The sequence below is a fragment of the Hipposideros armiger genome, unplaced genomic scaffold, assembly GCF_001890085.2.
Source record: "Hipposideros armiger isolate ML-2016 unplaced genomic scaffold, ASM189008v1 scaffold_58, whole genome shotgun sequence".
Classification (NCBI taxonomy): Eukaryota; Metazoa; Chordata; class Mammalia; order Chiroptera; family Hipposideridae; genus Hipposideros; species Hipposideros armiger.
In genome coordinates this window covers 2284484-2295419 of record NW_017731408.1, presented here as the reverse complement: position 1 = coordinate 2295419, position 10936 = coordinate 2284484, and the positions used below count along the sequence as shown (strand labels likewise).

Sequence of the window (10936 nt, the reverse complement as noted above, 5' to 3'; positions counted from 1 at the left end):
CTCTCTCTCTCTCTCTCTCTCTCTCTCTCTCTCTCTCTCTCTCTCTCTCTCTCTCTCTATCTATCTATCTATCTATCTACCTCTCTATCTCTGTATAGTATATTTTTTTCTCTTTTCTCATGCTGAAAGATTTCCACAGACATTTCTTGTTTCCATGAAAAGCAGATGGAGGACTCCTTAACAGCAAAGATCTAAGTCCCTGCCCCACTGAATTTCCACTCCTTAATGTAGCCATAACTTCTAGAACCACCACTCTCTTGGGCCCCTTATCTAATTTCTATTTCCATCCCAACACTAGCATTTGGTGTTATTTCTGGGGCCATTTTTCACAAGGTCGGTAGGTATGCGTTTTGTTTTTCCCACTTTGTAGGAATGACCAAATTCACAGGAATAATGAGGGAACAACAGAGCCCCCACAGATAGGCACATGGCGGGCCTATTTACAGTGTCTCCAGACATGCTCAGTGGGTGCACCCCAACATCGCTGCCACGTGGTAGGTGGATGCAATTCCAGTTTGTGCCTCCATAAAATGGCACATCATGACATGTGAGAGCCTTGCCCAGTTGAAGCCACTGTCATTCAGTCCCCAAATGCAGGTCTCCTGTACAATCAGCTGCTCCCACCACAGGCGTGACCTGCCCAGTTAGCTATAAACCCGCACGAGTTACCTATATTAGAGGGGTTACAGTGCAGTGAAATACCGTACGCTTAAAGCTGCATGAACCGTAATGAGATTGACTTTGTATTGTCAGAGGCACTTCAGAATTGGGCAGTGTCTGGTTTGGGCGTGCTCACGGTAACTTCTCGGAGGAGAGGATGTGGAGGGGTACAGTAGAGAGGCACCATTGTCTTCCTCCCCGACCTGGGAGCAGTTGTGTCCATGCCACAGCATTGCGTGCCACGTGGCCTAGTGTACAGTGGCAAAGGCAGAGAGTGAACTTGCATTTTCTCCTAATTTCCAGGCTAATTGCTGAGAGCCTTTGCAACATGTTTAATATGTTACCAACCTCTGAACAGCTGGCAGGTCTCAAATAAAATAATGGACGTGGTGGGAAAGGGCGTTCTTTTGATGAGCAAGTTGCTTCACAGCCCGGCGCTGGTAGGTGCTCTCTCGGTCCCCAGGGAGGCAGGGACATGACCTTGCCTTCATCAGAGGCAGCTGAACATGGAGGTTCGGAGCTTAGACCCCAATGGTTCAGGTCCTAGCTCTCCTGCTACGACCTCAAGCAAGTCAATGCGTCAGTGTCCTCATCTGTAAGAGAGAGTTCTAGAGGGTTGTTGCTGAAATCAAATCAGTCAGTGAAGACAAAGCCCTTAGAACAGTGCTCAGCACCCATTATTGCTGCTGAAACTTGTTGTTAATATCAGTATCATGAGTAGCAGTAGCCTTGTGCAGCTCCCCACAGGGCCGGCTGCTGATCTCTGTCTCGCAAATATTTTGCAAATATTCCTGAGAGCCTTTTGACTAGTCCAGATTGCTAACCTAGGGTCCCTGTGCTGCCAGGTCACTCCCTGCCACATAACCAGCTGTTCTCAACTTGTACTTTGTGGGCTTTTTCTTCCCTGAATCTGCCACTCGGCAGCTGTCTCTATCAGGTTTCATTCTACTTCTAAATATAGTCCATCTCATTTCTGCCCCATCATCAGACTCACTGGGTGTGTGACTTAGGGCAAGGATGGCAGCTGAGAAGTCAGCCTTCATCCTCTTCTAACGGGATTGTCCTCCTATGTTTTATCATCTCTGAAGGCAGACTGTGCAAAGACAGCTTTGGGGCACGTGGCTCCCAGGGCCCAATGAAAGGATGCACTGGGGTTCCTTCCCCCGAGTGGCAGTGAGGGCAGGGTGATCCCCTGCCTTGCCTCACCCCCGCGTTGGCCAGCTGACAGATCCATCAGCAGTGGAGGGTTCCCGTTAGCGTCTACCAGGCTGGCCTGGCATTGGTTCTGGGTGTAATTGAATGCTTTAGGAAATTTGATTAAAATGTGAAAAGGTTGTTTCCTGGTCATAGAGCTGTAAAGACTGTCTGGTATTATCCAGAAGACAGGGCCAGTTGTCCCTGCTGCTGTAGCATCTCTGAAGGAACAATTAGAGTTACACTTGGCCGGGAGACTTGACGCGCTGTGTGGCTGAAGTTGTGCTCTGTCTGACGTAGGGTAGATAGGTTAGTGCCAAGTCCAGTGTTCGCTCGTTGCCTTTGAGAAGGGCGTTCAGGGTCCCCTAATGCAGTGGCCTTTCTGCATTGCTCTTACACGGTTTCTATGTGAGGGAATTACTGGTCCACTGTTTTCCTGAAGAGTCCAGATGGCCACACTGCCCCCTGTTCATCAGGGAGTTCTGAGATCTGTGCCATGCTTAATTTGCCGATCTCACAGAAAAACGAAGATGACCGTACCTAGAATGCTGTGTGTTTTTTTCCTGAAAAGCAGGCTTCTGATCTAAAGAGCCAGAGCTGACACCCACGTGCGACTTTTTATTGATCCCTTGTTTTCTGGGTGGCAGCAGCTCAGTCCCCATCGGCCCCGCTGCCTGTCACTCACCCCATCACAACCACAGATTTTCACGTCTGCCTCAGACTGTGTACTGAAACCACGGATCCCCCAGTGGCGCACAGTTCCAGCTCGCGGAGGCTTCATCACAGCACTGACACGAAAAGACAAACAGAAATCTGACTTGCCATGTTATCCATCCAATAAAAAAGCCACCCAAGGGGAGCGGAATAGATATTCATCACGTCTCAGAAACTCAGCCAAGCCTGTGAGTTCAAGTGCAGTATTTCTAGGTGGACTTAGAAAACCTTTCCTTGGCAAAGCAGCGAGTTCTCCTCCTGACAGCTCTTTTCACCAGTGGGCCAGCCTGTCTGGGTTAGGACAAAGGCAGCTCTACCCGTCTGATTTGGCCTGATAGCGGGTTTTCTACTTCCCCAGTGGTTTGCGCAGCATTGTGGGGGTCAGAATAAGTTTCCATGCATTAAGCAGCCTGTCCTCTGTACGCTGCCTGTGTTTGCCTTTATCTGCAGTCAGGCTTTGGCTGCTGAGGCGGCCTTTGCCCTGGTTGAGCATGAGCAGAATAACAGCGTTGGCTTGAAAAGAGATTCAAGAGATGCTGATGGGATTATTCAGGTGGCTTGTCACTGGAGCATTTCTCTGTCGGAAGGGGCATGTAGATTTTTTTGTTTTATTATAGAATTTCTACCTTAGCAACTGTGTGCCTGTGTGTGTGTGTGTTACAGCATCTGCAAAAGCTAAATTTTTGGAGCACTTTTGTTACTATATCTTGCTTCTTCCTAGTATCGTATTTTTCCAGAAAGTTCTTTTGTTTAATGCATGCTCTCTGAAAGGAGCAAGAATGAGAGCCTTACCTGCAGTATAAAGTTAAAAAGGAATATTTCAAGGAAAGCGTAGTTTGACTTGAATTTCAGCAGGTTGGGGAAATCTACCTGCTTAAATGTGTCCCCTTTGTATTTGGGAATTTCAGCCTCCCCTGTGTGAGGAGAACATGTCTTTATTTTTCTTACTGAAAAACAAGGGGTGGGAAGGGTGCTTTCTGGTCATAGATCTGTAAAGACCACATTTCTTGGTTCTGCCAGGTTGATCTGAGCTGGCAGTTAGCACCTTGGAGTTACTCTTATGCGGAATCATGGCAATTCTAATAGTTAAAGGTGAACGTGGTATGATAAAGTGTGCACCCGTGTGATTTAACACAAATACACATGGTGAGTGGATTCCATCCTGCTAATATTTCCCAAGCAGCTGCCATGGCCCAGCACTGATTTAGCTCTAGTTACAGAGTGAATGGGACAGCGTGGCCCCTCACTCACGGAGCTGACAGTCCAGAAGGGGAGAAACAGTGGCGTCTTCCTCAAATAAGGCCCCTTGGCGAGCCATTCCAGCTGATTATTTTCACGGAGATGAGAGGCAGGGTCAGCTGGCCCAGCTCGGTTCAGAAGGCCAGGGAGCTGCTGCCCCCTCTGCCGGCTACGTGGCTGAAGTGGGTCACAGGCACCCAAGTTCTTCCTCTTGGGATGATGTGAAGATGAACACGGTTATCGCCCACTTCCGATTTTTCAGAGCTGGAATCTTCTGTTTGTTCCTTCTAGATTTGCTTCTCTTACCTTATTCCAGCAATCACTAGGCCTTCCAGCAGAGGACGGGCCAGAAAGAGACAGGACGGTAAACTGAGGCCAGACATTGCGGGCCTGAGGTTAAAGGGTACTCAAGGCTGACACTGGGAGGAGGGCAGGCGAGTGTGGGGGGTGACAGAGTTCCCCATCCTCTGCTCCCTGAAGTCAGGGCTGTGAAATATGTTCATTCCTTTGAGAAAGTGCTACATAAATGCATGGTGACAGTAGCAGAAGAATACTCGCTATTTACTAAAAGTGATCAGGATTTTCTGGTGACATCTCCATGTTCAGGAAAGAATGAGGCAGTGTCTCCGAGGAGGCAGAGGGTGGCAGTTTGATTTGCCTTCAGAATGCTGATCTTTCATTTTTTTGGAGGTTTTATATAATTTTTTTTTTCTTTACAGAATGAAGCTGGCCTACTGGAGTTCTTCCAAAATGTGATGAAAGAAACTAGAGCAGAGCCCAAAAAAGTGACGAGTTGGGTCCTCAACACTTTTCTGGGTTTCTTAAAGCAACAGAACCTTGCTGTCAGTGAGAGGTGAGTGGATCCTGGGGATTCCTTCTCCCCTTGTGATGAACTCGGTGTCCAGACGCAGCTGAAACAGGGCACGGCCAGTGTTACACTTTCCCTGCTCCCCCCTCAGGGTCTCCTGATGAGACACACACCTCCCCTGTGAATTCCAGATTCCTCCATCACATCTAAAAACTCGCTTATTTGTTCACATCTCTGACTGTCCATGCTGTCCTTTGTGCTGTCCTGGGGCTGGAGCCTGCAGGTGAATCAGACAAGGAGTTTCTAAGTTTGAGGGGCTATAGACCTGTCAGAAAATAGACAGTCACCTCAGTGTGATCCTGTTGTGCTGGAGGCGAGCACAGGGTACCGTGAATGTGCAAAACGGGACCTGAACTGAACCTGGGACAGTCATCCGACGTTTCCTTCAGAAGGTAATGCTTGGACCAAGTCCTAAAGCACTAGTGGGAGTTGCCAAGTGGAGAGAAGGGCCAGGGGCATTCAGACAAAGGAAGCAGTTGTGCGACCCACAGAGACAAGCAGGCCCGGTAGGCTCAGGAAACCCAGAAACTCCAGGGTGCTGAGGTGGGCTAGCAGGAACGGAAGGGAGAAGGCTGCAGAGAGGGACACAGGCCACCAGGAGGACTTTGTAGGACTTTATCAAGAACCCCTGGAAGCCATAGGTCACAAGCACACTTTAGTTTCACTGTGGCGGGTGGGATGGGAGGACTGACTAAAGGCAGGCAGCCCCGTTGGGAACCTCGTCTAGGAGTGCCCAGGGAAAGTGCCCCAGGCCTGAGCCGAGGTGGTGATAGCAGCGCTGAGGGGAGATGGACCCATGGAGAGCAATGATCTCGTATCGGCACGGCATTCCGATTTCTTGCGTGGGCAGTGGTGTGAAATGAAGGGCAGTGTCGCGGTTTTCAGTCTAGTGGGAGATAAGAAAGAGGAATAAGCTGAGAAGGACAGGGTAGGGCAGGATTTCATGTTCCTTTTTGGACATGCTGAGTTCGAGCTGCCTGTAGGACAGACATCCCCCTCATGGGGATAACCAACAGGCAGTCAGATATATGCATCTACAGCTGACAGAGATCGGGAGGTATAAGTCTGAGCACTCTCATCTTTTCTGTATTTGGCACGTTAATTTACACTGGGCTCTGTGCTAAGCTTAGGGAAGACCAGTCAACACGACAGACGCACTCTGCTTCAGTGCTGACAGCCTAGAAGCTGGTGATTACAGAGCAGTGAGTTAAGTGCTCTGAGCAGGGAAGGGAACGGCTAAGCTAAGACCTGAGTGAAGGGTGAGTAGCGTTAGTCAGGCAAAGTCCCAGGGATCAAAGTGTTCCTGGAGAAGGGAACGGCACGCGGGAAAATCCTGAGGTGAGTCTTGGCGTGACCATTCTGGGAATGCAGATACACAGAATGTGGACTTAGCAGCATAGAGGTGATACCTGAAGTCATTGGAGCAGATGAGAACTGTCAACATAAAGCGTGATAAGATGGCTGGGGAAGGCCTGAGACTCTCTAGACTTTCACTGAGAAGCATGGGCAGAGAAGGAGGAGAAAAACCAGGAAAGAGCTGATGTCACACAGACCAAAGGAGTTTCAAGAAGGAAAGAATGAGCAGCAGGTTTACATGAGGCGGGTGGTGGGGGAGAGAATCATAGGGACACATAGGAGGTGGCAGGACCCTGGCAGGGTCCCTGTCTCAGTGGAGTCGGGTCTGGGTGGGTGTGTCATTGTCTCAGCAGCGTCATGGCCGTGGAGAAGTGAAGACAGGCAGGAATTGATACACAATTCCAAAAAGTTGTTTGCTCAGAGAAGTTAACTGTACAATGCCCACCTCCTGTTCCGCCTCTTGCCTGCAGTGTATACACGTATGTGCATGTAGTAATGTGCTCTTCCTTACCTGGCTGCTTGCCTGCACTGACCTTGGATGAGTCCTCTCTCTGACCCTCAGTTTCCTCACTGTAAATGAAAATGACCATACCTGCCTCCAAGGGTTTTTGAGAGGAAAATGCCCAGTGCCCAGCACACAGTAGGCCCTCAACGTTAGTTCCCTTTTCTTTGCCATGTTGACATATTAAGTATGGCCACCCTGTTTCCTAAACTCCTGTGGCATCTGTTGCCTTTTCATCTTTCATCCCTGCCCTCAGATTTGACTCTATTCAGAAACTCCAGTCTACACTGAAGCACTGTGGCCATTCAGTGAGCGCTGGAGCCATCTGGGAGAGTTTGTGGAGCAGATATTACGAACCAAAGCCTTAAAGGATAGATAGGATTTGGGGAAGGAGAGAGCTGGGCAACACCAGTGGGGAGCTAAGGCATGGGAGTGACAATGAACCAGCACGTTTGGGGACCAGGGAAGAGCATAACTGGTAGGAACAGAGGGTGGAAAATGGCAGGACAGCATGTTTGACTGTATGATTGGAGTAGAACCAGAACATGGAGGGTATGGATGGTCACGGGAATTCAGCCCTGGATCTAATGAATAGGTGTAGAGCACCACTGTGCGGTGCGTGGGGAGATGAACAGGACCCATCAGGCCCTCAGGAAGTTCTCTGTCTCCTGGGGCGGACTAGACGTATGCATCAGTCCTTTAGCTCAAGGCAGAATGGGGTGCTTCCTGTTTTAGAACTCGACACAGTGCAGTGGGAGCACGGAAGAGGAAGATAATATTAGCCAGAAGAAGCCAGGAAGGGTCCAAGATGCGGTTTGAGCATTTGGAGGAGATAAAAATCTAAAAACTTGGAACTTATAGTTTCTATATTGTTGGCTATGATTCCTGAATTCTGGTCTTGCAGAGACCTTCAGTATCTCCTGGTCTGGCTCTTTCATTTAGCAGATGAGGAAATCGAGGCTTTAAGAAGTAAGGTGATGGACCTCAGGTTGCACAACTGCTAAGACTGGACATCAAGTCCCCTGACTTTCAGATCACTTTCTTTATATGTTGGTCTGTGAAATTAGGGGTTTGCTTAACAACCATGTTGGTAGCTTCTAAAGGAACTGAGGTTGATAAATTGGCTTGTTGAGTGAACATGGAACCTGGTATTTACCAAATAATTCATAAGCACTAGAGTTTTAACCCAAAGGGTACCCAATTCGAAATAAAAGTACACACTTGATCCTTGGACAACACAAGTTTGAACTGTGGGTCCACTTATATGCAGATTTTTTAAAATAAACACTGTAAATGTATTTTCTCTCCCTTATGATTTTCTTAATAGTATTTTCTTTAGGTTACTTTATATAGAAATATGTATGGCATACAAAATATGTGTTAATCAACTGTTTATGTTATTGGTAAGGCTTCCATTCAGCAATAGGATATTAGTAGTTCTAAGTTCTGGGGAAGTTAACAGTTACACACAGATTTTCAACTGCACAGGGGATCGGTCCCCCTAACCCCGGCATTGCTCAAGGATCAACTGCAGTTGGTTGTTCCAAAATCAGGGAAAGAGAAAGCTAAACAACAGTTCTGTTTTACAATATATGCTGAACAAGAACCGAGAAGCCCAAACCCAGCTGTAGCAGCTCTCTTCCCACACAGGTCAGAGAACTTTTAGCTGGACTGGGTATACCGGCCTCATCTTGGAACAAACATTAATTAATAAACAACCTCAGCTACTAGGATGAAAATTTCCAAAGCTTAGAGCAGCAGTACTGCAAAGCTAGCAATAGTCTCATGATGACACCTGGCAAGGAGCACTCTGGAGATCAACTTGGCAGGAACTGATTTTGCAAATCAGCATTCATCTTTAAAGACCTCTCAAAAGACTGGTGTTTAAAGGATCCAACCAGAAAAGCTCTGTTGAACTTGGCTTTTTATTTATTTTGAGCATCTTAGTTTGTAAATTGTGTTTTTGTTAATATTAGTAAGAGGTTTGATTTAGTTACGAAAGTGGAAATTACAGATTCTCTGACCACGCATTTCATGGTAAAATTGTGGAAGTTCAACTGTCCAGTTGTCCAGTCCAGTTGAGTACCCCAAACTTCCGTGTCAGCTATGGCAGTAGTTCCGAAAGCTCTAGGAAACCAGGGGAGGCTTTTGAGCCAAGAAGGGACTGACAGTGACAGGCAGATTCGTCCCGCAGTGTGATACAGGGGATAGCATCCAGGGATGGGGCTGCAGGAGTTGGGAGCCTATTAGAGGTCATTGTGGCCGGCCTGGTTTTATACAGCCTGTGAGCTAAGACTGGTGATTATCTCTTAAGTAAACTAAAAGACGAATATGTGACAGACCGTGTGTGGCCCACAAAGCCTTAGATATTTACAATCTGGGGCTTTCTAGAAATTTGCCAACCCCTGGTGTTTGGGTGACATGGGACCTCTTGAGAGGTGGTTGGATTTAGTGGGTAGAGAGAACTGGACCCTGGAGCAGCCGTGGCAGCCTCGGGGCCAGATGTGCTTTCCCTTTACCAGACTGACGCAAAGGCAGGGAACCACAGAAGGAACACCGAGGCTACTCGTTGTTAGCGGGCGGGAAGCGGAAGAGGGATGGTGAAGGAGGAGGCGGAAAGGGGGTCTAAATGTAGCTCAGAAGCTGGGGTGCAAAAGGATGGGGCAATTTGTTATGTTTGGCAACAAGTGAGGGAGGTGGTAATTCGAGACGACAGCTTCTGTGGAGGGATAGGGTCAGAATCCAAACCCCACGTGCCTCCAAGTGTCAACAGCAGCTTCTGTCGCTAGATCTTTATTGGTAAAAATTAGGTACAAACCAGGAAGAAGCAAGTGACTGCGAGATCACTTGAAGGCATTTTCAAGAAAGGAAAGATGTGAGCATTTTTGAAGGTGTGGGATTAAAGCCACAGGACTGCAGGTTAGATGTATTAGAGTCAGAGTTGTAGGAGCTCAGAGTGATGAGATTAAGAGCATGGGTGGTTGGATGGAGGGGGGTGGGCACCATAGAAAATTCTGAATCTTGCATCAGCTGATGTCCTTGTGAAGTGGGAGGTGGAGTATATGCTGGGAAGGAGGCTTTCTAGAACAGTTGCTTCAGTGGGGGCACCAGGTAGGGGCCAGGAAATTAGTAAAACGGACAGAAGGATTATTGAGCAACAAGTGCAGCCTGGATGTCCAAGCCCCAGTGTCTCCTCCGGGAGCTTCCCGTCCCATTTTAACAGAAGCAGAGAAGATGGACTTTGGGCCTACGGGAGCTTGGGGATTGAGCTGGGCAGCACATTTCTAGGATACAGCTTGGAGGGAGCTGGGGGTGGGGTTGTGGTTGTAGAAGTGTCACAATGTCTGCTCCCACAACCCTAGCTGGCGATGCAGTTGTGATTCTATAAGAGCTCTAATGCACTGGGCGAAGTTTTGAAAGATCGCATTTCCCCTCCTCTGTAGATAGTCTGTCCTCGGGATTAGAGACAAGCACACAGAGCATAAGCCTTCGCTGTCAGATAATTCTTCAGTGGAGACATGTTCTCGGTCCAGAAACTAGCACTATCTGACAGCAGCAAATTAGTAACTTGTGCTTCTGCTACCATTATGTTCCAAATCCGAGTGTCTCATGATGAGTGGGGTCTTTCAGGGTCAATGTGACAGGTACTGATCTTTGTCATCATCTTGCTCGGCATTAGCCCTGGCATATCTGGAATTGGTATATGCCGTATACCAGATACCCCTGTTAGGAGGAAGAAACCTGTGACATAAATGTTAGTGACCTACTAGGCGTCAAGCATCGTGGGTACAAAGCGGGGACTGAGAAATCCCAAGTGTTGGTAGGTCAATGTAGATACTTTATAGTGTAAACTTATGACCTCACTAATGAATTAAGGTCATTGGATGAAAGGCAAAGTATTTTTAGTTATGTTGTCTTCTATTTCTGTCCTTCTCTGTCCCAACATCCCTTATATCATTAACTCATATGAGAGTAGGGACCCCCATTTTTTTGTGTGCATGTTATAGAAATTTAGTTCAACCACAGTGCTGATTATAGTTCTACACAGTCTATACTCTAATTGGCCATTATATTTCCTAGGATTGCAGAACATCCCAGAAACCAGCATCTTTAATGCAACCTGATTCTATATAACTTGTCAGTAAGGATGAGGGGGCTGGAAAAAGGCTATCAGTTTATTTCCCAGCCCCCTGCCCCTCTTCCTGTTGAGATGTAATCAGGGTGCTTTGCAGATGTTCCAGATACCAAATTAATAACACCAGACACTCTCCAAACCTAATTTCCGCTTGGAAGTACCTTTATCCAAATGTGCTTTGGGATAAACAGACACTCTTGAGGATGATGGTCTGCCTCTGTGTCAGCTGTTTTGAACGAACCACACTGATGAGGTTTCACTGAGCAAG

General features: G+C 47.6%; 1 protein-coding gene across 5 annotated transcripts in view; it reads left to right on the top strand.

Annotated features, from left to right (window-relative positions):
• GATB (glutamyl-tRNA amidotransferase subunit B) overlaps positions 1 to 10936 on the top strand; it is a 67834-nt gene that overhangs the window by 41430 nt on the left and 15468 nt on the right. For all 5 annotated transcript variants that reach the window (XM_019641196.1, XM_019641197.1, XM_019641195.1 and 2 more), the window contains one exon: positions 4527 to 4660. In XM_019641196.1, the coding sequence (XP_019496741.1) occupies positions 4527 to 4660 (134 nt within the window). The remainder of the gene's footprint in view (positions 1 to 4526; positions 4661 to 10936) is intronic.